The 26,565-nt window shown below is 35.7% G+C and overlaps 2 protein-coding genes across 2 annotated transcripts; both read left to right on the top strand.

Moving 5' to 3' along the window:
• Positions 1-4,727: 4,727 nt before the first annotated feature.
• Positions 4,728-7,926, top strand: LOC306865011 (E3 ubiquitin-protein ligase TRIM21-like; the record flags this gene model as incomplete). The annotated part of the gene is made up of 6 exons (XM_079409339.1): positions 4,728-5,300; positions 5,727-5,822; positions 6,140-6,373; positions 6,547-6,694; positions 6,809-6,835; positions 7,349-7,926. The coding sequence occupies 6 exons, from the start codon at positions 4,728-4,730 to the stop codon at positions 7,924-7,926; spliced, it is 1,656 nt and encodes a 551-aa protein (XP_079265465.1).
• Positions 7,927-8,816: 890 nt separating this feature from the next.
• On the top strand, positions 8,817-26,444 carry LOC306865073 (protein fantom-like). The gene is made up of 27 exons (XM_079409438.1): positions 8,817-9,084; positions 10,004-10,185; positions 10,262-10,318; positions 10,980-11,091; positions 11,245-11,444; positions 11,555-11,660; positions 12,350-12,496; positions 12,648-12,753; positions 14,425-14,448; positions 14,613-14,759; positions 14,837-14,910; positions 15,624-15,823; positions 16,151-16,251; positions 16,405-16,455; positions 16,586-16,765; positions 16,896-17,013; positions 17,768-18,268; positions 18,424-18,572; positions 19,739-20,087; positions 20,664-20,839; positions 21,280-21,651; positions 21,751-21,808; positions 21,899-21,996; positions 23,074-23,263; positions 24,465-24,549; positions 24,672-24,799; positions 24,881-26,444. Exons 2-27 carry the CDS (start codon positions 10,098-10,100, stop codon positions 25,114-25,116), a joined length of 4,053 nt encoding a protein of 1,350 aa, XP_079265564.1. The 5' UTR covers positions 8,817-9,084; positions 10,004-10,097; the 3' UTR covers positions 25,117-26,444.
• Positions 26,445-26,565: the final 121 nt, after the last annotated feature.

Consider the following 26,565-nt stretch of genomic DNA (forward strand, 5'->3'; position numbering starts at 1 on the left):
GCCCTGATAATGTGCATATCGCTGATGTGTGTCCTGTTAGGTCTGCTAAATGTGATTTAAAATGAAAGCATGTCTCTGTATAGAAAAACATTAAAAAGATTGCAACATACCTCCAGATATTATGGGTGGGATATACCTTCCTAAATTAATATTAAGACGATGCCCGGTTTGTTTTCCCAGCAGCCCTCAGCCAGACATGCTGATGTGTGTATACTGTGATAAGTATATACTGGTGGTGGGTTAACCCCCTCCCCATCAGCTTTAAGCTCAAGTGCTTTCAAATCATTAAAGCACCACTAATCTCTCTCTCCCTCTCCATCACATCTGTTATGCAGTTATAGAAGGTTTCTCCATAAATTCACATAAACCACGCCTTGCCTTTATTACAGGTATGTTACTGTACTAAAAACTACTTTTTTTCCTCTCCAGTGATGAATATGTGTTAATCTTGTGTTCATTTCCTTTGAGAGCTCTTATTTACGTGACTCTAATCCACATAAAACATCATGCTCGACATCATTGTTCCCATCTGGGACACGTGGATGAAAATAGCCTTTCTGCCCTGATAATCTGTTTGATCACAGATTACACTTGCATTTTTTTCAATCAATAAATCAGGAAGTACTTTTACTAAGCATGTTAAGTCAGTTAAAATCTATCCGTTTTGGTACAAATCTACAGCCGTGTATGGTAGCCTTGTATAGTGCAGAGGCTTTTGGTATGTTCACTAGATACTACTATACTTGTTGCTTCTGCAGTTTATAGTATGTATACTGAGCATAATAGGCCTATTTTGGGGTTGGGTGGATTGGATCAAACCAGCTCATCTAATCTTTTCTATGATGTGCAATTGACTGATACCCAAGGCGTTTGGTTGGTTAGTATTGGCAATTACAGGCTAGAAACCAAATTTACATTAATTGTAATTTACATAAATATTAATTTAGCAGATACTTGTGAAAAAGAAGTGCACTTAACTCTCACATTCTCCTCTTGCACACTTTACACTTGTGATGTTCACAGAGCAATTTACAGAGCAATTGTATAAAACATATACATTTTTAATAATGCAAAAGATGTATAATTCTTATTTACTTCTTAACAATACAACCTGAATTCCGGAAATGTTGGGACGTTTTTTTTTTTTTATTTGAATAAAATGAAAACTAAAAACTTTCAAATCACATGAGCCAATATTTTATTCACAATAGAACATAGAGAACATAACAAATGTTTAAACTGAGAAATTTTACACTTTTATCCACTAAATAGCTCATTTCAAATTTGATGCCAGCTACAGGGCTCATAAAAGTTGGCACGGGGGCAACAAAGGGCTGAAAAAGCTTCGGGGCCCTCAGACAACACTGCATCACTCATCGGCATGATTCTGTCATTGACATGGGAAGTCAAGTCGTGGCCTAATGGTTAGAGAGTCGGACTTGTAATCCAAAGGTTGCGGGTTCGAGTCCCCGGCCGGCAGGGATTGTAGGTGGGGGGAGTGAATGTCCAGCTCTCTCCATCCTCAATAGAGCAAGGCATCGAACCCCCAACTGCTCCCCGGCGCTGCAGCATAAAATGGCTGCCCACTGCTCCGGGTGTATGTTCACGGTGTGTGTGTGTGTGTGTTCACTGCTGTGTGTGTGCACGTTGGATGGGTTAAATGCAGAGCACGAATTCCGAGTATGGGTCACCATACTTGGCTGAATGTCACTTCACTTCACATTACTAAATGGGCCCAGGAATACTTCCAGAAACCACTGTCGGTAAACACAATCCACCGTGCCATCTGCAGATGCCAGCTAAAGCTCTATCATGCAAAAACGAAGCCATATGTGAATATGGTCCAGAAGCGCCGTCGTGTCCTGTGGGCCAATGCTCATTTAAAATGGACTGTTTCAAAGTGGAAAAGTGTTCTATTGTCAGACGAGTCCAAATTTGACATTCTTGTTGGAAATCACGGACACCATGTCCTCCGGGCTAAAGAGGAGGGAGACCTTCCAGCCTGTTATCAGCGTTCAGTTCAAAAGCCAGCATCTCTGATGGTATGGGGGTGCATAATTGCATACGGTATGGGCAGCTTGCATGTTTTGGAAGGCACTATGAATGCTGAAAGGTATATAAAGATTTTGAAACAACATATGCTCCCCTCCAGATTACGTCTATTTCAGCAGGACAATGCAAAACCACATACTGCAGCTATTACATCAGCACGGCTTCGTAGTAGAAGAGTCCGGGTGCTGAATTGGCCTGCCTACAGTCCAGATCTTTCACCTATAGAGAACATTTGACACACCATAAAATATGTCAAAGACAACCACAAACTCTTCAGCAGCTGGAAACCTATATCAGGCAAGAATGGGACCAAATTCCATCACCAAAACTCCAGAAACTCATAACCTCGATGTCCAGATGTCTTTTGAAAAGAAGAGGAGATGCTACACCATGGTAAACATGCCCCCGTCCCAACTATTTTGAGACCTATAGCAGGCATCAAACTTGAAATGAGCTCATTTTGTGCATAAAATTGTCAAATTTCTCAGTTTAAACTTTTGTTATGTTATCTATGTTCTATTGTGAATAAAATATTGGCTCATGTGATTTGAAATTCTTTTAGTTTTCATTTTATTCAAATAAAAACAAAAAACGTTGCAACATTTCCCGGAATTTGGGTAGTATGATACAGTGTACATTACAATACATGTCATGATTCAATTCTTGACAATACATTGAATGGTACAGATTCTACAGAATGTTTCCTAGTTTATTTTCTGCTCTTTGCTGTTGAAAGGTGAATTTTCATTCTTTCCGTTTACAAAATAAACACAAATTCAAAATGAACAAGATTTCTCAGAAAAGGTTTATAGGTATAAGAGGTTTATAAAGGAATATGCTAGAAGTTAGCATGTTAGCATGGTGTAGGGCTTGTGCACACCTTTACTACCTTTACAACAGCCTTTACATTTATTGTTACTGAAAGGGTTAACTCAACAGTTCCATGGAGCAGGATCCCATCCCTGCCAAAAGAGGTGGGGTTAAACCTCACAATCACTTACAATTGTCATTCAGCTGCTGGTGAAAACATTGCTTTTCTGCTTCCTGACTGAAAGACCTTTTCTTGCAGGTAAGAGTTGTGTTACAAATGTGTATTACAGGTCATGGCTACTTGAGAACTCTTAATTTACTCCTGATTTACCTATAGATAATCAATGAAATGAACAAGCGTAAAAGTGTATTTCTTGGGCGCTACACTAATGAAGTATAGTTCTCACCTGCCTGTACTGGACTTTGACCGCTTGGTGAATGTTTAGCGATAAGGCAACAAGATGAAACTGTGAAAATGAAACACTAATGAAAGCAGAATTCACAAGACGTTCACAGATATTTTTTTTCTTGATTTCTAACAAATGCATAAATGAACAAAAGATGAACACACACCCACATAATGAGCCAGTCTTAAAGGCTTTTTTGATGTGGTTGGTTTAGTGTATTCATACAATGCTTTGTGCAAATATTATCCATTGCAAAAGAGTCCTTATTACATACATAATATACATTAAAAGAACATACGTATTCACAAACTAAATGTAATGATTTCGGTCACTTAATTGCATGTTATTAAAAAACAATTAAAATTTTTATTCTATTGTCTTGGAAATATAGAAAAGCTTTTACATACGATCAACTAAAATATACTTACGGAAACACGTTATATATTGAAATATACAGTATTTGTAATTTAAAGAGGAATTGCAATTTAGTATTTTTTAGTAACTTTAAATGTAAGAATAAGACACTGCAGTTAAAATTCTAATCAGATACTTTATATGTGCTTTAATATGTTAGTCAACAACACAAAATGATCTTTAAAACAAGATCATTGAAAATAATGAAACGACATGTACTGTAAAGTAAAACTTTTTAATTTGACATTATTATAAAGTGCACTTAAAAGTGTTCTTAAGTTTTTTGAGAAACATGAAAGTGTTTCACTTAAAGGGTCTTTTATTTCATTAATATTAACACTAAATAGAATTATACAAATTAATATTTTACATGGGTTTCCAGGTAACAATCTGCCCTTATATAACTATTTGGTTTAATAAACCAAAATGCATACATCAAGTGGATACGTATCGGAAACCTTTGTGTGTGTGTGCGTTTTGTTATTTAGCTGAATAGCATACTGCCACAGTTGTGACATATATAATACCAAATTCCAGCACTGGATTACCACACATTATAACACACAGATATAATAAAAACTTGTCCCATGGGATATATCCCATCTGTCCCCACTATAAATTATATGCTGTTCATTCTTATTACCTCATCATGACTACTAGATGGGTGTTCAACTTTCTGAACACCATAAAGGCATTGTTCATGTGGAAATGTGGACAATCATGTAGTCTTTTGAGATGTACAGCGGTTCAGAGTCCACATTTTCTTCTGGAATGGTTAAGATTAAGAACGTTGGTGTGTGTATTTAATTTAAAGAATTTCTAATGTGGAAATAAATATTGTCACTATTAACTGTAACTTTAGTGATTGCTAACTTTAATTATTTAGTCATTTAGTCAGTGTTTATAGTTAATGGCAGCAGCCACATGTAAAAACTTCCACCCCATTTGTGTTTAGATTCCTCTTGTTATTTGTCCAGGTTTCTAAATACATCCAATTATTTATGATGTCACTGTGTTTTTCGTCCCTGTTTATCCACCCTAGTGATGTCATCCTCCACCCCGCTTCTGTCTAAGGAGTTGTTCCAGTGCTCAGTATGTCTAGATGTTTTCACCCATCCTGTGTCCCTCCCATGTGGCCATACGTTTTGTCAGTCATGTATCCTTGCACAGTGGGCAGCATCTGGCTCCTCCCATTGCCCTAAATGCTCCACAGTTTTCCAGGAAACACCAGAGCTCCGCGAAAATTCTTTTGCCCGTGAGATGGTCGAGCAAATCCGTAAGCAGAAGGGTCAGAGGTCGTCAGAGTATCGTCCAGTTGCATCAGACAACGTTTTATGTGACATGTGCCCATTAGATAAAGCGTGCCGTGCTGTAAAATCATGCCTGGTGTGTGTGGCGTCATACTGTGAGGTTCATGTGACTTCTCACACCTCCAGGTTCACCAAGCACACGCTGGTGCAGCCACAGCGGATGGACAAGCGAATATGCAGGATACACGAAAGACCCTTGGAGCTTTACTGCAGATATGACCAGTCTGCTGTTTGTGTGCTGTGCATGAATACAGAACACAGCACACACCACACAATACCAGTGGAGAGAGAATGGGCAGAGAGAAAGGTTTGCTACTTGTCCAGTGAATGATTGTCATTTTAGTCAAAGCAAAAGCAATGGTATAATATAATATATTATAGATATATATTTAAGCTTAGTGGGAATGTGCCATCAGTGCTAATTACTTTTGGGGTCATTTCCATTTACAACTTGCTGGATCTCTCTTTCAGATAGATAGATATAAGTTTTATTTAATTTATTTGTGTTTTTTATATGAAAATCTATAACATCCAAAATTGTCAAATTTCAAATGCAAGAATTTTACATTTCAGTTGATTTGCATTTGATCTGAATCTGAAAACAAATATGCTTCATAAACAACATTACTTTTTTATCAATGTGTTTTGTTTTACAGTTGCTCTCATGAAAGATTATATATTTTCATGAGACAGAATTGTGAGCACATCCATATTTTCTCTGTCATTCTCATAGACTCAGTTATTAAAGACACAGTCTGACCTGAAGCGGATGATTATGGAGAGATGGAGTAAAGTTGAGGAACTCAGACACGCTATAAAACTAAATAAAGTAAGAGCCTGCTAAATTTTTACATTTACATTTTTTTTATTTTATTTAGTTTTGATCAAAAGTGAATTACAAATTATCCAGTTACCAGTTTCTAAAATGTAATTGTAATTATGTTCTAAACATTGTTATTTGCAGACAACATACAAAGGTGACATCAGTCATATTTAAATATTTAACATATAACAAATTAAATATTATGTTAAAACAGATAACAAAACTGCCACCTGAAGTGTTTAAGAATCTCATCTTATTAGCTTACCAAAGTAGGAATGCATTTCACTCAAGGCTTTTCGTGATATTTGCTGTTTCTCTTTTAGGAGAACACAGAAAGAGAGATGGCATACAGTGTTGAGGTCTTCACTACACTGCAGCAGTTTATTGAGAGGACCCAGTCTGAGCTGCTCAGGAAGATGAAACACACGCAGAAAACTGAAGAGAAACGTGTAGGGAGCCTCATTAAAGAGCTGGAGATGGAAATCACTAAACTGAACGCTAGAAACTCTGAACTGGAAAAGCTGTCATGTTCTGAAGACCACTTCCACCTTATACAGGTTACTCTTCTGTGCTTTAGCAGCTGGATGTGCATGTTGATCATTTAAAATAATCAATTCAGTATGAATTTAAGACATTCTTCAGTGTGTTCAGTGAAAAAAATAAAACTTTTTTGAAAGTTGTGACACAGGATGATGACTTTATTTATAGTATTTGCATTTGACCATCCCAGGCTTTCCGTAGCCCAAGTGAGATGCCTCAGTGTAAAAGTTGGACTCAGGTCAGTGTGCACAACCGTCAGGGTCCGGAGGTGCTCAGAGAAACCCTGAATGCTGCAGAAGAACTACTGAAAACACAACTATGCACCGTCACAAAGAGAGGTTACTATTTTTTGTCATTTGACAGCTAAAACAATAACTAAATGTTAATATTCTAATTGCAAAGGAAAGTTACATAGCTATTACTGTGATGGCATTTTTTTGCTTTTTCCACAGAACTTGAGGCAATATCCGAGTATGCAGGTATTAAAATATAATTAAGATATGGATCTATGACTTTTCTATGGACTTTGACTAAACAATCTATTAAAATCTCTCTCTTTTTTTTTTTAAATCTTGGAACCATCCTTACTAAAATCTTGAGTCTTTTAAGATTATTTCATCTTTTTCCCCCTTGAATCTTTAAACAATCTTGAATAGTTATTTGAATTCTTAAACCATCTTCAATCTTTACTTCAGTTTTTGAACCATTTTGAAACATAATCTTTTAAGCTTTTTTTTGTTTGTTTGTTTAATGCATTTAATGTCATTTATTTTTTTCCCCTTAAATCTTTAACAAATTTAAGTCTTTATTTGAAACTTTGAACCATCTTAAAGCTTTACTTTAATCTTTAAAAATCGTATAAATATATCTTATACACTTACAGTTCTGGTACATTTCTTCATTACTGTAAAATATGTGGATACACTATAAATTACATACACCGCAATTTTTCAGAAAACTTACTATGGCTTTGCCTCATGTGATTCTTGCAGTGGATATGACCCTTGACCCTGACACAGCAAACCCCTGGCTGGTGGTGTCTGCAGACAGGAAGTGCGTGACCGACGGCAACGAAGAACGCAACGTTCCAAACAATGCTGAACGTTTTGACACAGCACCATGTGTCCTGTCGAGAGAGCGCATCTCAAGGGGAAGGACCTACTGGGAAGTTGGAGTCTCGTGTAAAACAGCATGGGACTTGGGAGTGGCCCGGAAATCTGTCAACAGGAAGGGTTTGGTGACGCTGAGCCCACAGGATGGATACTGGGCAGTTTGTCTGAGAGGGGGCAGCGAGTACAGGGCCTGTGACCGTGAATCAGTGCTTCTGTCACTAAAAACTCTTCCACAGAGAATTGGTATATATGTGGATTATGAAAAAGGTCAGGTATCCTTTTATGATACGAGTGCATGCACACATATCTACTCATTCACTGGACAGTGCTTTACCGAGAGCCTACTGGCTTACTTCAACCCAGACATGAATGACACAGGAAATAACAATGCCCCGCTGGTTATACAACCTGTCAGTACTGACAATGGGGATCAGATGTACGATATTGTAACAATATGAAGAATGACGACCAACAAAAATAGAAATGTAACAGAGCAAATATTGTCAGATTTAAAACAATTGATGTAGATTGATTTTTGCTGAATAAACTGTATATCCAATTATTTAAATGATGCAATGACAACACAAACTATTGTTTATTCCAGATTTGATTTAATGTGACATTTGTGATTCCTAGATAAATAAAGTTTTCCAGTCACTTGTAATTAGAACTGAATTACATAAATTTGCACTTTTGGAGTTTGCATCTTTTAAAGTTTGTATTTTTTTTACACACACGGTTTACAGGGACTCTCCATAGGTGCAATGGTTTTTATACTGTACAAACTGTATTTTCTATCCCCTTACCCTAACCCTACCCCTCACACAAAACTTTCTACATTTTTAGATTATCACCAAAAAAAAAAAAAAAGGTCAAGTGCCCGCAAGGTCAAAATTTACTGGTATCGCTATCCTTGTTTGGTCCCCATAACGCAGGGAATATCACACACACACACACACAGACACACAGACACACAGACACACACACACACACTAAATCTTCCTTTCATCCTCACGTTGTAATCTGATTTTCTCCATTGACCTCCTGTTCTTGTCTTTACTACAAACACAACAGCCAATCAGATTATTAGACCGTTACTATAACTACAGCCAATCACATTAGAGGACAATTCTCAAACCATATGCTGCTCATCTTAATAATGATAACCGTCTTGTAACATTTGTCAGTAGACAAAGTTAATGATCATTAAACAGTTAATGATCAGTGTTTGAAGTTGTTTGCTCCTGGGAAACATATGAAATATTTGCATTCATACACAGTGTAGGCTATTTGTAATTGATAAATGCAGTGAGACTGGCAAGAACACAAGTAACTGAGAGGAGGAGCTGCAGAGAGAGATTAAGCAGATTAAAGCAGGATTGATGAAACAGCGTCTTTCCAAGAAAGAGAGAAACTAACAATCAGAACTAAAACGAGAGAGAAGTTTCATGCTGCTGATGATGAGTTGACTGAGAGGAAGACAGAAGTACAGGTGGACAACAGGAGAGGACAGATCATTTGGGGGAAGATGAATGACAGAGACTGGTGCCGAGAGGAGGATTAACACTCACTAAAGCTCTCTGCAGAGTGCAGGAGACTCACAGACACACATACAGGTATGTCACTGAGAAAACTTTACGCAGCTAATTTATTATTTATGTCAGCGCCATCCATGTCTTCCTTTCCATCTGCATCAGAATCCCTGTTTTTATTTGTCCAGATTAAAATAAAATCTGTCAATCTGAAGCTTGTGTCTATGCACATGCTTGCTTTCACTAGTTAATAGAAGTGCGGTTCGACAAATTAAGTACTTGGAGAAGAATTCGATGCTGTCTCTAAAATTAATAGAGGTAATGAAAGATGCATTAATAAAAATGTTGAAAGATGGAAAGTTGTTTAAAATAGTTTTAAACCGAAAAGTTATGGATGACTATGATTTATTGTAGTTTGAATGCTTTAATTTATCGCCATAAGCATGTCAAATATTAATATTTTGAATTATTCACAATATTCTAACATGATGATATGGTGCTCAAGAAACATTTCTTTTTATTAGCAGAGCTGAAAACAGTTGTGCTGCTTACTATTTTTGTGGATTCTTTGATGAACAGAGAGTTAGAAAGAACAGCATTTGAGATAGAAATCTTTTGTTAGATTATAAATATGTATTGTCACTTTTGATCAATTAAATGTATCCTTCCTGAATAAAATTATTAATTTTAAAGAAAGAAAGAAAAAAAGGTTTTGTAGTTCAAATACAAGATCGCTACTCAAAATTTAACCCTTTGTTGACCATATCACTTTAATGTTATTCAGCAAATCGTGCTGAATAACATTACTTTAAATATGAATTCATCTTTCACAAAATGTTTTTATATTGGAAGTCAGTGGGTTGTCTGTTAAACTGAAAATCCCTGTACTGTAATAACTGAATATTAAATGTAATATTAATGTAAAGGTAATGTTTAGGTAGATAGAATTTCATTTAACTAGTGTTTTTCATTTAACATATTTCCAAATTGTTGTGTGACACAGGATAAGAGAAGTCTCAAAAATATAATGAAAGGTGCCCCATTGCCTGAATCCCTTTCCTCAAAAAGGCAGTGATTGGTTGGGTCTGGTAGTTCTCATGATGTCATTGGCAGTGGATGAGACAGCAGGGGACTTCCCGGTGAGGGACGTGGGCTTGAGAGCAGGGCTGATAACTCTTCTCACAGGTGTGTATAGAGCTGTGTGTTTACGTTGTATTTTTAGTCATGGTTTCTTTAAATGAGTGGAACTGCTTTATTTTAGACACAGATCAAGACACCAGAAACTGGAGAAGACCACCACAGGTGCTCAAAATAAAGGGTAAGATAGTCCTGAAAACAAGCTTTGATTAACTTTTTTTTATTATTAAAAATACACATTGCTTTAATTTAGTACTATTTAATTATACTATTTATTATTATTGATAAGAAATCACATGTATCTGTTTCAACAATGTCTGTGCTCAAAAGAGTTCTAAAATAAGCCAAAACATTAAAATGATCTGGGCTGCTGTCCTCTACATTTGTGGCCAATTAGAATTAAATAACATTTCCAAATTATATTAATCATTAATGTTTGAAATGCTGCCTATGAAAATGTATTAACAAATAGAATATTGAAATACATTTCATTATATTTATCAAATCAACATTTATTTGATAAAATATTGATGTCAACATTTATTCATATTTAATATTTGTTTTCTGGCTTATGTTTTGAAATCATAATTATTAGTTGTTACTTGTTGGACAAAATTATGAATGTTGGCCAACCATGCTATCCACATTTTATAGCTCTGTCTCATTTGTGCCTATTTTCCTTTTTAGAACAAACATCTGAGACAAAGTAGACACTCAGTTAAACATACCACAACTGTGAACTTCTTTCTGAAGTGTCCTGGGCTACGGAAGAGCAACCTTTGAGCAAACACTGGAAATATAGTCCTCTGGGTTGTTTTGTAAGTTTCTTTGTCTTTATACAGATCGATTGTTCAGAATACCCCGCGAGCAGCTGGAGGACCAATGTCTCCGTCTACAGGAGGAGAACACACTTCTCAAACAACACAGCCGCACACAAGAGCAAAAACTGCGCAGGTACACAAAGACACACTAACTAACAGAATACCATAAGAGGAAAACTTTGCTTTATGGAACTTTTATTATTGCCTTTTATGCCAAAAGGAAACACAGACTTGAAAGGGTCATTGCTTTAATGTAAAATTGTTTTTTTTTGTCTTGGCTGTTCAGGTTATCAACAAAACTGCTGCGATTAAAGCAAGGCCCTCCATCTGCAGGGAGGGATGGAGAGCTGGAGGACACTATTCAAGAGCTAGAGGCTCGTGTAGCGACTCTAGAGAGTCAGAAGGGAGCGCTGCAGAGCAAACTCAGTTTAGCCAAGCAACACATCTTAGACCTGGGTATCAGGACACATAACAGACCACGAACAGGTGAGGTACTAAATCAGTACTTAATAAATCACCACAGTACTTTATGCAAGGGGTATTTATTTGGTGTTGTATTCCAGATTTGATTCAGTCTCTCTCTTTCTCTGTCTCAGGGCGAGGTGTGGATGGGGGCGGAGGGGTCAGAAGAGCTGCCCAAACCGCTCCTGCCCGCTATGGCATCAGTTCACTGGATGACACCAGAGGAGAGATAGACAGATTGTAAGTTGACCTGTGGGTATGTGCTTGTGTGTTTTTACAACATACAACATATATAATATATAAATAGGTCATGAAAGTTTATGATATGATATGAATGGGATGATACTATTTATGTCATCTACATTTTTATGGGATTCTATGTGAGTTACAAACTGCAAACTGCAAACATAAAAAAAGACTAAACAGTCAATCCTGGGTAATAGTGATGGTCAATACACAAAAAAATATTGTCCTCAATCTTTCTGCCTCTTTCTCCTATGTATATGCAGACTTGCATTACTCAGGTTTGTTGGATGTTTTTGTGTTTACATACTATGCAATTCTGCAAAACACAGTATAGTGCCTTGCTTCATATACAACTCAGCTAAAGCACACAAAGAAAAAAAAGAAAGTAGGAAAGAAAAAAAAAAACATTAAAGACATTTGCATTCTTAATCTTATGGCAGAATTCATAGACTTCTGCTATGTAGATCTGCTTTCACTCAAAAAGACTCTGCTAGTTTATTTAGCCTAAAATAGACTTAAGTATATATTCCTGATGATCTGTATGCATATGATAGGACACTGCTGCCATGCTATTAATAATCAAATTACAAATTTGTTGCAGTGTATTACCTTGCTTGTGCATTGTCCATATCTGGCTTTTACACTCATGTTTCTAATTTTCCTTCTTGTTTTTTCACTCTCAGCAGATCTACCATCATAGAAAATCAGCAAGGGAGGGTGGCAGAGCTGGAGCTGTCAGCCCAGTCTCTTAGAGAAACGCTCGGAGACAAAGAGAAAGAAATTGAAGGTATTGTGAAAGACCTGCGCAAACAACAAGCTGATGGACACAGGTAGGATAAAGTTTGTAATAATAAATAGTTTATTAATCAGTAATAAATTAACAATAGCCTGTTCAATCACATTTAGTGTTCATGCTCAGTTACTATTCAGAATTAGTCAACAACAGAGCATGCATGTAACAATTTTTATTCTTCTTTACAGACTCATTATAAAAGATAATGTAGATGTGATAAGATTGCAGAAGCAGCTTTCTGAAAAGAGCACCTCCCTTCTGGTCCTTCAGGAAAAGTTTGCTGCTCTTCAGGAGGTGAGCCATAAGACCAAAACTAAGTGAAAAATAATATCTGTTTAAATGATAGTGCATCTGCTTTACTATTGCTTGTAGCAAATTAGCTCAAAAGGTAAATGTATATAAATAATTGCAATTAATTATGATTAATTACAATTATTTATATCAGCCGCCAGTAGTAACTGTAGCAGAATTAAATTGCCATCAAACTAGTCTAACAAACAAACAAATATGCAATCATTCATACATGGGGAAAGGGCAAGTTGATGGATGAAACCATCAGCAAAACCAGAGAATGAAGCTATGAAAAGAGTCAGTTAACCACCTGAGTAAAACCATCAGCGCTGTTTATAGCTTATACTTAACCTCTGTTTCGTTTAGTTAAATATACGATACTGGCATTGCCTTGGTCCCTGAACGATTGTCCGGATGCAGTCTCGGATGGAAGTTTTGATGGTTTGAAGGTTTGGTGGTGTTGGAGTTATTCTGATGTTATTCTGGCTCGGTGGTGATTGGGAGAGTTTTCTCCCAGATGAAGGTGATGAGAGAACTAAGAGAGACATCTGCTGAGATCCGAGGACCTTTGGTTGAATGGAAAGTCAAGGCCGAAAGGCCTGGCACCAAACTTAGGGGTCCAGAATAGTTCTAGCTCATCTTCTTAGGATCTAAAAGAACCGCAGACTGGCGCTGAGTCAAGGCCTGCCAGGTGCGGTTGCGCCAGCTCTGGGACTTAGTCAGGTTATGTGAACGAGTAGTTCTATCATAAGCATGCATAAAACAGTATACAACACAAAAGACAATATAAAAGAACAGTAATAATATACACAATGACCTGAATATATGGGATAGGAAGGTCAAAGAAAAATCTGTCTATGAATTAATGAAAGAAGTCGTTTCCTATAGCAATATGTGTTTGTTTTAGAGAGAATTGAATAGGGGGAAGATTCTCTCTACATACTTTTAGGTCGTAAAGTTTATCTGATCTGGCTGAGGTGTCCTGTTTGCCATGGTAACCAGGGGTCTTAGGTCCTTCACAGATATCCTGGCACCCAATATGTTTATTGGGTGAGGGGTCTGTGATTATTTGTTAATCTAATGAATCATTGATTTGTTAAATCTAATGAAAAATTGTGTGTCGGATTGGTCCAAATGCTTGTCTCTGCTTTGGGCTTCATTGAACAAATAATGCTCCAGAATGGTAATGAGAACATTGCACTGTACAAAGTCACCATTTGTAACGTGTGTACCATTGTAATCCTGCACCTGGTTTATTAAAATTTTAAGGCAACAAACTTCAGCAGATTTTTGAGTTTTCTCAGCTTGTTGTTTTGTTTATACAACAAAAGGTTGAGAATCTCCTACAAAACTAAGTTGAGAGAACTCAAAAATCAGCAAAAAGCTGGTTGCCTTAAAATTTTAAATTGTCTCAACTTTTTTTTTTTTTTTTTTTTTTTTTTTTTTTTTTTTTACAGTGTGGTGCACACATGTGCACTGACATTTTTCATAATAATACACATGTGCACATCGCATTTTTGGTCCTCAAAATGGTGGGCACTGTAGCTGCTGTCATATCGTCATAGTGATCATGGGTCTTCCACTTAAAATCATTGGTGTAATGTCTTCCAAATTATATTCCTGCATTAAAACAAACCATCCTCATTCCTCCCTCTCTTTGTGCTCTTTCTTAAGGCTTATGAGAACCAGCTGGAGGAGGTAAGCTTAAACTTAAAGTAAACATTTCCTAAATTTTGCATTTTTGACTCTTTCTTCATCACAAAAAGTATCATACAAACATGTACAAGGTCTGAGAATAAAATTGAATAAATAGGGTTCTGTTGAATGTCTTTCTTTGTCTTATATGGGCAAATATACTGTAGGGCCAAAGGTCTTTAAAAGAGAGCCAAGGAGCACTGCTGGGGAAGGTGGAGGAGCTGAGTGAGCTGTTGAAACAGGAGAAGCAGAGAGTGCTGACACTTGAGGGCCAGCTCAATTCTGCCACACTTTCACTGCAAGCTCTGGGGGAGGTACTGTTCAAGTTGCACTTTTGCTCTTTTGTTTTAAGTTTTCATGTTTGTGACTTTTACTAACATCTGTTTTTCAGCTTCAGGGGAGGGTTTCAGATCTGGAAGGGGAGAGGAACCTCCTGAAGAATAGCTATGATTCACTTCTGGAGAGGTGAGTGTTTCATAGGTGATAGGCAAGGGGCATTGATGGGGGGACAACCAGGGACATTTTAATGGACTTTTCTATGTCCAAACAAAATTATGGCACCAGTCGAATCACTAGTTGATGTACCAGATGATTTTGGAATAAATTGCTTAAAATGTAGTTTATCGTAGTTTATGATTGTGCAAAAATCAGAAAGCACAAACTTTTGTATCAGGTTGCTATGCTCAAAAACTAACTATAACTGTAGAATAAAAGATAATAGTGAAATTATGGGACATTGGGAAATCTAACCAACAGACAGATTTACAGAGGAAATAAACCAAATAATCTGCTCAAATTTTCTGATAATAAAGCATACATGTAAATTGGATCTAGTGTTATTGAAAACTGCCCAAACACACAAGCTTTTATCAGTCTCTTTTGTTTAATGGAGAAAATATCATGTAATCATGGAAGTGTCAAATGAATGACCGTCATTAGAACAAGTCTGATCCACGCTTACATTTTTTCGAGATTATTGTTTTGATCTGGGCTTTTATATATTTATCTTCTGTAAGCTCAGTTGGACCTATCCATACTATTTTGTCACAGGCTCCTTGTATTCGAACTATGGACCTGGTTGTAGGTTTGTGTGTTTTTGTCCAAAAACCATCCTATAAATAACCAGAAAAAAAGGCCTACATTTTTTGTATGTTTAAATTCACTGGTTTCCTCCATAGCACTATGTCTGTTCAGAACCATGAAGACAGGCAACATGAGAAAAAAGAACAATTTAAAGAAGAGAGTTGGGGAGAAGGTGTACAGAGGCTTGAACAAAGACTGGAGGAAGAAAGGAAAGAAAAGAAAATGCTGGAGCAGGAGAAGGAACAAATGAGAAAAGAGAATGACCAGTTTCAGAAGGAGAAGGAGCGAGATAGAGGTAAGACTCTTGCATTGCCAGACTTTTGACTAGCAGCATCACTTCTGTACCACATCTCAGTTTATTCCGGAAGTGTTCATTGTATCAGCTTTAATACGTCAAGTCAAGTCAGCTTTATTTATATAGCGCTTTTAACAATACAGATTGTGTCAAAGCACTTAACAGTACGTGATATTGTGTATAGACTCCTGGACGTTGTGTAGTCAACATGTCAAATTGGATTGTCAATATGCTAAATATATCATGTTTATACATATTAAATGAATACATGTTCTAGTTCTTTAATGTGCTAATGCACATCTTTTTAATGAATTGAATGTGTTTCAGATATGTTCCTCAGAGAAAAATATGACTGCTTGGAGCGAGAAGTCCTGCAGCACAGGCAGGAAGTCACATCTTTGCAAGAAAAACTGGACTCTGTTACAAAAGTAAAATTTGCTGTGTTGGGCTAAAATTTACTTCACAAACAGGATCTCGGGCCAGACAGTCAATTCATTAGAATTTGTATATCAGTATATCTCCATATAATGTCCATATATTCTCAATATACTCCATATAGTCTGTTTTTCGTTTTCTATCAGGAGTTTGATATGAGTGTGGAAGATCTGAGTGAGACTCTGCTGCAGATTAAGGTAATATGTTTAGTTTTAAAAGTTGCATCTTTATATATTTCAAAACATTTAAGCAGCTACATAACATTTTGTTTTGCTTTTTTCATTCCCTCTTTCTGTTTCTTTCTTTAATTGTGTGCTCTTCCCTTAGGCCTTTAGAATGCAGCAGGAGACTCAAGGGGTGATGAGCTTCTTGAAAACAGACGGAAAGATAGAGGAGACATCAAGGGATTTGACTGCTGTGCAGGCCTCATATGGAGAAACTGTTTTGGAACTCCAGAAAACAAGGGATTTATTATTACTGCGACATCGACTAAATGCTGACCTTCAGGTACACACACGTTTGCAGTAAGAATGGACTTTTGCATATTACAACTGTTGCATATATTTCTCTGAATATTGCTGTTCTCACTCAACATAAACCAAAACATCAACCACACCTACAGTATTTTCTTTTATAGAACGAGATGAAGACAGTAATGGACAAATTTGAAAGAGAGAGGGAGGAGAATAGAAGGAGGGCAGGTGAAAAAGACGAACTGTTGAAAAGCAGAAGCCTTCAAATCAGCAATTTACAAGGTTAGAAGAACTGGCGTTGCTGCATGTACAATATACAAGAGATTGGGGCTAGCTGTCACAAGTCTCTAGTTAAAAGTCCAATTGGTACCAATGCTTGTTATAAAGTAACAATATATATACAGTCAAACCAAAAATTATTCAGACACCAGATATCATATTTGATATCTTTTTACTAGTGGGTGCAGTACACTATAGTTCATTATGTAAGTGAGGATAGCAAAATAAAGTAAACTGTGACGTATTACCCCCAAATTCTTCATATAGTGGGCTACCAGTAAAATTGATAGAAATTTTGGACCAAAATTATTCAGACACTTTGACCTGACTATGTATTGCTTAAGTGTTTTTTCTTTAATTGCTAATGCAACCTTTTTACACCACAGACTGAACAAAATCAAGCTTTGCTTGGTAATTGGTTGACCTAAATTGGTATTATCTAAATGTACTTAAATGTAACAGCTGACAGCTTTTCAACCTAATTCATTACATACCTTTCTATCAAAGTGTCTGACATTATCATGATGAATTTGTTCTGACACAGATTAACTCGTCATATTTTATTACCATTTTCTTTACACATTAATACACATTAATTTTAATTTAAAATAATGTATGTATGGCTGTATAGACACTGCCTTTTAAAAAATAAACCTATGCTGAGAAATATTGAACACAAGAGAGATTGGCAACCAGCCCCGTTCTCCCTTATTGCTCTATTTTCATGATAACATCATATTTTCATCCATTATTTTAGCTCAACTGAAAGAGATAGCTTACAGCCCTAGAAGCTATAAGCAAACCATACCCCTGCAGTACACCTGGACAGGGCTGGAACAAGAGACAGTCAAGCCTGCTGCAGAGGGCGCCATAATCACACAGCTGCGTACAGGACAATCTCTTCTGGAGATACATCTAACAGGAGCCACCTTTACACCTCTAGGATTGAGACTCATGGGACAAGTCACAGCAGATCACCAAGGGGTTGCAACATTTTGCACCTATGGGTTCCTCAACTTTGAAACCCTCTCAACTTCATTAATATCAGGTGGACAGCCAAATTTTGGCTTCACGTCGCATTACGCCCTCTCTGAGTTCGACCTGGAGAAGCTCAGGGTTCAGGGTGGGTCCATCACTGTTGAACTGCATCAGGTGCTTGGAGGGGTACAATTTATGACCCGTGGGAGAGCGAGGATTTCTCTGATGGGAGCTCTACAGCGCAGGGATGAACGAATGAAAAACAGAACCAACATCACAGGTAATGTAAAATAAGGTCACATGAGCTTTGCAGTAAAATAGCTTTATATGCGTATATAGGTGTGTTCAATTTGGCATTCTTTCACTTTTTTAGCTCTTTATTACAATAATATTTCCCACTGAATTTTTAAGATAATTTTGTCCTTTATTCTGCAGGAGCTGAAGGGGAGATTATAGGAATCCTTGAATTTTGGGTGTGTTTACACCCTCAGGTGGAACTCACAGAACCTCAAATGGAAAGAGCCACAAGTAGAACAGCTGTAAGACACACCAGAGGTTCAGAATGGGCTCATGGGGAAGCAGAGGTAAATGCCACCACATACCACATGGTACACACATGACGGGACAGGGCTTGTTAGGAAAGCCCTGAGAGCATAGCTCACCCTAAGATGAAAATTCTGTTGTTTACTCACACTTATTTGGTTTCAAACCTGCCATTGTGAAAAATTACACTTATAGTATACTACTTTTTTTTATAGTACACTACATACTTCAATAGTACTTTAAAGTACTTATTAAGGAAGTTTTCAGGCACTTAACAACATGGGAATGTTTTATACTTTAAATTGATATCAAATGCAGTTAGCTGAGTCTTTTTTGACCCATTTAAGTAGAACGTCTTCATTGTAATTTCATACTTTCCTCTATTGTCTTTAAAATATAATTACATTTCCTCTATTGTCTTTAAAATATAATTACATTTCCTCTATTGTCTTTAAAATATAATTACATTTCCTCTATTGTCTTTAAAATACGATTAAGCATTTATGCAAAACTAAAATATACTTCAATGTAATTTCTATTTAAGCTTTGTAATTGTTATTTTAAATGTACATGCACTTTTGTATGTTAAGTGAACACATTAAAGTAAAACTTTTAATTTAACATTATTACAAAGTGCACTTTTTGAAAGTATGCTTATGAGTGTTAAGAAAGTCATGAAAGTGTATTCTTTTTAAGTATGCTTAAGTAGACTTCTATTTCATTAATATGATATCCAAAAATACAGCTTTTTAAAATATACTTTAAATATTGTGTAGATTCAGTACAATTAAGTGCAAAAGCTGCTCTTTACCATACAGTAAAAGTATACAGTGACTAGTCATTTTTGGAAGTGTTGGACTTTTTATGCTTTTGCTTTATGAAAACTAGCAGCTTAGAGGTTATACACATTGCCAGTTTTATTCCAAGAAGAAGGAAAGTCATGGTTTGAGAAAATGAACTATTAACTGTTTTGCTTTAATAACTCCTAATTCTTAATAAGGTAGTTGTTAAGTTTAGTTATGGGGTAGGATTTAGGGATGTAGAATATGCAGTATAAGGCATTAATATCAGCTTTCATTAGTTCTAATAAACAGCCAATATAATAGGCATGCTAATAAGTAACTGGTGAGAACTGGCCCCTAAACTAAAGTATTACTGAATTTATTTCTTCAAACTAATAAGCATGTGTTTTGTGTGTGTGTTCCAGGAAATATATGATTATGGCGTAGGGATACCCAATGAGCTTGAGGTGGTACTGGAGCGCTGTGTGGGCCTCAGTACCCGCTGGCCAGGACTTCTCCCTGATGCATACTTAACATATCGCCTTTATGACCTACCAGCTCATTCTACACCCATAATTCAATGCTGTGTGGATCCTGTTTTTAAAGACTCAGCGAGCTATCCATTAGCTGTAACCACAGATTTATTAGAATACCTGAATGTGGGCAGCCTGTGGGTGTCTGTGTTTGATGACAGCGAACCTCAGACTCCTCCCACATATTTGGCAAAAACACCAATCCCACTACGAGCCCTTGCGGCAGGCAGACCAATCAGAGGTAATCATTACAATCAGGATGCAATTAAACAGAACCTTAATTAAATAAAAATTTAATTCTGTGCATTCACTATCAGTCAAAAGTTAGGAATAATTAAGATGGTTTTAATGTTTTTGAAAGAAGTCTCTTATGCTCACCAAGACTGCATTTATTTGATAAAAATACAGTAAAAACAGTAACACTGTGAAATATTTACAACAATGATAATTAAGATATAGGCTCATCATTAATAATAATAAATAAGCATCATTTGATTTCTAAAGGATTGCATGACATTGAAGACTGGAGGAATGGCTGCAGAAATTACCAGCTTTGCCAAGACAGGAATAAATCACATTCTTTTTAAACTATATTAATATTTCACAACATTTCTGTTTTTACTGTATTGTTGATTAAATTAAGCTTAGTATAAATGAGCATTTGAGACTTCTTAAAAAAATCGTTTCTAACTTTTGTTATTTTTTTTCTCTCTCTAGGAATCAAAATCCATGAGCTAAAATTTAGAGCCATAATTAATATTCACAAAGACAAAGGTTAACTGTGGTGAGTAATGTTTAATTTGTTCCCTGCTGTCAGGTGATTATGTGCTTAGAGACCCTGCTGGCAGTCCAAGAGGAATGGTGAGGGCCACTCTCAGGTGGAAGTACCCTTTCCAGTCACCTGAGGCACCCTCAAGTCAAAGAGAAGGAGTAGAGAAAGAGAGAATGGCGCCCAGTGCTGAGGTTTCACAGAGACCCGTTGCAAAGCCCAGGGTGAGTGTCTGTGAATGACAATAACTTCCCACGCTATTTCATTTACACTTTCACATTTCATGTTATATTTTTAAATGAATTATATCAATAAATATTAAATACAAATATAATATTAAATGTAAATCTAATTGTTAAAAGAGTCATTATCAATTATGTTAACTGACATTTTATTATATTTCATCAATTGTTTCAATAGCTTAATGGCTCAACCGTTTCAGCTATTTTGATCATATATTTTAAATGTGCATAATTGCATCTACCATTTTATTCACTGCATTTAATTGTGGAAGAATTGGGTAGTCATTTTCAGATAGCAGATATTTTCACAAATAAGTGCTCAGTTTTACAGAATTAAGAAAAAAGTGAGAGATGGAGCATACTCCTAAAAGTCTAATATTCCAGAAAAAAAACATAAATGCAATCTTTCAATTTATTTTCAGTCTCAGCTTGGGCCTCCACCAGACCATGGAGCCAAGACCGCTGACACTCACCCATCCACAACCATTAGAAGCCCTCAAAGAGGTTCAATCACACCCCTTCCATCGCCATGCATTCAGGTCACTGAACCCATGTCTTATCATCAGAAACCTCCATCTAATTTGGCTCAACATTCAAGGTCAGGTAGACAGAAGCAACACCGCACTGCAGTGTTGCACGTTCAGGACACTCTGAAACCCACAATGTCCCCTTGCCTGAGTCCTGCCAAGTCTATTAAGTCGCATGGATCCAATCGAGTTATGGACTTCAGACCATCGGCCTCGGTGCCAAGCACCCCTCGTAGTCAAAAGAGCTATCAAAGTGACTCGACACAGGTAAGGAACTAGGAAGGAAATGCAAAAAGAATACTTATTGTCGACTGAGTATTTGAATCAGTCAGTTTAAAAGGGTTTTCAGTGTGTTTTCTTTTGAAGCAAATTAAAATGGAGGAACAGGAATATGAAGATCAGGAAGATGAAACTGAAGACAGAAGTGAGTTTTTTCCTCAGAAGTCACTTATTCATTACACAAATTACAAAACGGTGAGTTAAAGCTTCTTTTTACCTCTTATATCCAAAATAGCTCAAAGCGACATAGATGCCCTTCAGTCTGATGAATCAAGAGATTCAAATGGAAGTGATGTCATCATAATTCCTCACCCACCAAAACCACATAAAAAGGTGATGATCATACAGTTGACTAACAGACAACTTACATAAAATTGAATGTCAACAATTAAAGAAAAGCTTGCCTCTGGCTTTCTCAATATAGGGGATTAAAGCATTATGGGTTGTTTTTCCAGCAGCTGCCTGTTTAAACTACTTAGAGGCAGGTGATATGACTAAAATTTACCATTTTCATCAAAAATCATTACCTCAAGTCATTTTCATCTACAGTATGGAATGGCTTCATGTTACAGTAATTCTGCCTGAAATAAAAAAAAAAAAATACTAACTGAAAAGAAAGCCATACCGTGTATTTCTCAACACTTTCACTTAAATGACTGGTAATTAACTCTGGAAAAAACTCACATCAGATCCTATCCTGATGCTTTTTGAGAATTGCACACTCTAACTTAGAACAAAACTGATCCATTGATTAGGTATGTGATGATCAGGCTTTTCAGACCTTTTTCCTTGGTGACATCCAACCATATTTTCATTATTACTTTTTGAGAATCGCTTGCTCTCACTTACAACAAAAATTAACCAATATTTAATGACTTAACTGCCTTGAATGCTCAGGCTAGTGCCCGAGTCACCGTGACATATATGTGCTAGACAATGCTATAAATACAATATAGTTAGATTTAAACCACATTTATTGTCATCATATTGGACTTTGGTAAAGAACTAAGGCATTATAGACATAACATTGACATGTTTCGAAACGTTGTGTATGGTGAAAGACGCTCTTCAAATAAATGTGCAGGCATGTGGTCCTGCTAATTATTATTATTTTTTTTACAAATATCACTCCTCAGAAGAGTAGATAGAGTTAAACTTTGTCTGTGTCATTATGCCAGATGTTAACAGTAAACAAAATGACTTACATTTTATAATAATGAATATTGGCTATAATGCCCATTGTGGCAACACATACTTGCATTGCACTATTAATTGCTTTTTAAAACATTTTGGAACATTCCGTGAAAACCAGCTAGCGTTCATGTACTTGAATAGAGTATGTTTCTGGTCTTAGATGCAAAGAGTCAGTCCTACATTATGAAATCAAACATTTGTCTTTGTTTCTCACAGGGAGACAGACTCAGGGTGGAAATCCTGTCACTTTCTTTTAACCCTTCTTCCAGTGTTGCTCTTGACCAATCAGTGCATCAGGTATATGTAGAGTACCGCCTTCTAGGTATTCCCATGGAGACAACAGAAACACCCATGTCCCTGAGTAAACCAACAAACGGGGACGAAATACACTACAACTTTACACGAGGTAAGGTCACACAATTTAAATTATCCTTATGTGTCTTAAATGTCCATTAACCTCACTCTCTGTAGACCCACCCACATTGGCACATTACATTAGCTGTAGATTAAAAATCAAATATGATTTCCAATTTAGTTTCAATTTAATTTATATACTTTAAATGCAATATTGGATAACACAAATCAGCTAATAAAGTAATTAACATTTAATAAAGTACTTAGTAAAGTATGTAGTGAAGTACATAATAAAGTAATTTATATTTAATAAAGTACTTAGTAAAGTAGGTAGTAAAGTACATAATAAAGTAATTTATATTTAATAAAGTACTTAGTAAAGTAGGTAGTAAAGTACATAATAAAGTAATTTATATTTAATAAAGTACTTAGTAAAGTATGTAGTAAAGTACATAATAAAGTAATTTACATTTAATAAAGTACTTAGTAAAGTAGGTAGTAAAGTACATAATAAAGTAATTTATATTTAATAAAGTACTTAGTAAAGTATGTAGTAAAGTACATAATAAAGTAATTTACATTTAATAAAGTACTTAGTAAAGTATGTAGTGAAGTACATAATAAAGTAATTAACATTTAATAAAGTACTTAGTAAAGTATGTAGTAAAGTACATAATAAAGTACTTTACATTTAATAAAGTACTTAGTAAAGTATGTAGTAAAGTACATAATAAAGTACTTTACATTTAATAAAGTACTTAGTAAAGTATGTAGTGAAGTACATAATAAAGTAATTTACATTTAATAAAGTACTTAGTAAAGTATGTAGTAAAGTACATAATAAAGTACTTTACATTTAGCTTTGGTATGTTAGTTGTATGTTACTCAAATATTCAAAGTACACTTATTGACAAAAGATCATAAAATTCCACTGTAAAATGTACTTTAAAGTAAAACGTATAATTCAACATACAAAGGGCACCTTTTAAAAATGTACTTAAGTGTGTTAAGAAAGTGTACTCACTTTAAGTACACTTAAGTGGCCTTTTATTTGGTTAATATTATAATACCTGCAAGTAAAGTTGTAGGATTACTTGTAAGATTTAAAGTGCACTACAAGTGCACATATTTTATAATTAAGCACACAAAGGCTTTGTGGCATTTAACATATTAACTTGGTTTTAATGAAATAACAAAAAAAATAACACATAATTAACTATTCATGTTCTCTTACACATTATGATCATCATTAGTTATCCATGTGGATAGCATGGAAGCAGCTCCTCTGAGACATTACCTCTACACCATGCTGGAAGGTACAGATCCCAACCAGGGCAGGTAAACAGAGAGAAAATTAGAGATAATAACAATAATGACCATTTCACATGGCAATAAAAGGAAAAAATTATAAAGATCTTCTAACCTCTCTGTTTTTTTTCTCCTCCAATCATCTACTGTAGGTTAAAGTTCACAGTAGTCAGTGAGCCCATGAACGAGCAAGAAGAATGTGAAGATGTCGGCTATGCCTTCTTGGATTTACGAGAACTTCTGCTGACTGGAAATGATTTTATTGAAGAACAAATCGATGGTAAGATTCAGTCATTATGAAAAGAGATTAAAATATACTTGAAATAAATGCATGACTTTGTGTTTTTTTTCTGTCTTTCAGTTGTCAGTGCGGATGAAGAGCAGGATGTGGTGGGAAAACTCAAAGTATCTGTAGAGGCTGCACAGGCTCTGACTGGAATGTATCAGGAATATCATCAGATTGTGAAACGGGAGAGAGTAGAACCCAGAAACAGCACAGAGAATGAGGAGGAGGAGGAAGAAGATAGAGGGATACAAAAAAACAATGAGTTGCATGTGCTTGATTTTGAAGTTGATGAAGACAGTGATTTTTACTAAAAATCTACAGCCGAAGTTATGCTCAAACCAGGCCAGTCTTTTAAGGAACATTACTTTTTTTTCCAACTCTACAACATCAAATTTCACTCTTGCGACATTATAACCTCATTCTTAACTCATCAAAACCTTTGACATTGTCGTGTTAGATTTATACAAAACATGGAAGTGGTTTCAGTTGCAAAATGTTTTAATATGAAACAATAAAAAACAAATATATTTTAAGTCTCTTAACCACAGTCAGTACAACAACAAAAAATGCAGAAGGAAATGATTGTACAGCCACAAATCAAAACGTAATGTTTTGTTAGTGCAGGATAAAAGTCACTAGAGAACAAGTGACTGGCACAAATATTGAATTATTATTAGTATTATTATTTTTCCCATTCTGCTGTACTGTAAGCAGTGGAATGGTGATTAATTTTGAAGTTTGGAGCAGATGTTGGAACAAGATTTTCATAAAAAAAAAAAAGTGAGAATTGGATATATGCTTGTTGTATTGATATAGTTTAATTGAAATCCTTTGGGTTGTGTTCCAGCTGTTTCACTTGTGAATCATCTTGAATAATTAACAACTCTTATTGTTTTTGTTATTCACTAGCGCATGCATGTTTCAAACATTTAGACATGCTCTGAACATCATGATTGGATCAGGCCCAGCATGTGCTCAACAACCAACCAATATAATGTCATTTCCCATATCCCCTTGGTGACATCAAGAAACTTCCTCCTTTAAAGAAGAACCTCATACCAGTGACACCGGTCAAGGCCATGTTGCATTCATTATCTTCCACCAGCCTCTTCTGCATCCTCTTGAGGTTTTGATTGCCCCATCTGTTTAAGAGTTGGTAAATAAAGTGCTTCTGTTCTTATGAAAACAAGAGCATGGGCATAATAAGATTGTTGTACTTTTTTTGGTGGACATTTCATCTGGAATCTGCAACAAATCGTAGTTTTGGCATTTCACAAAAATGCATGTAGAGTCACATTTTATTATTATAAACTTTTAGGCCTCTAAATTATCAAATGATCAAAACTTTGAAAAACCTGTTGCATAATCCTCTACAGGCTTTCTGATATTTTATATTTTTTAGCATGTAAAAGGCCTTTTAGAATAATTGTAAAACCATCGCCTTTGAGGTTGATACATGTCTTTTTGCTGTCAAATCTTTACTGAATGTAAGAATAACTTTATTAACTTGAATAACTCAAGATGAGCATTTACTGGACTGAAGAAGACAGGTTAACTTGATTTATCTTTTTTTTTTTTTTTTTTTTTTTTTAGAAAAATCATGTACAAAAAAAAATCCTAATAAATCAAGCTTTTGAGGAACGTTTATTTGTATAATTCAATCATCAATGTTTTTTTTTGTTTGGTTTTTTTGGCCCCCGCAATAAAAACTACAGATCTCAGATCTTTGATCATAAAACAAAGCATTTACAAATATAATC

This window comes from Barbus barbus (genome assembly GCF_936440315.1).
Source record: "Barbus barbus genome assembly, chromosome: 46".
Classification (NCBI taxonomy): Eukaryota; Metazoa; Chordata; class Actinopteri; order Cypriniformes; family Cyprinidae; genus Barbus; species Barbus barbus.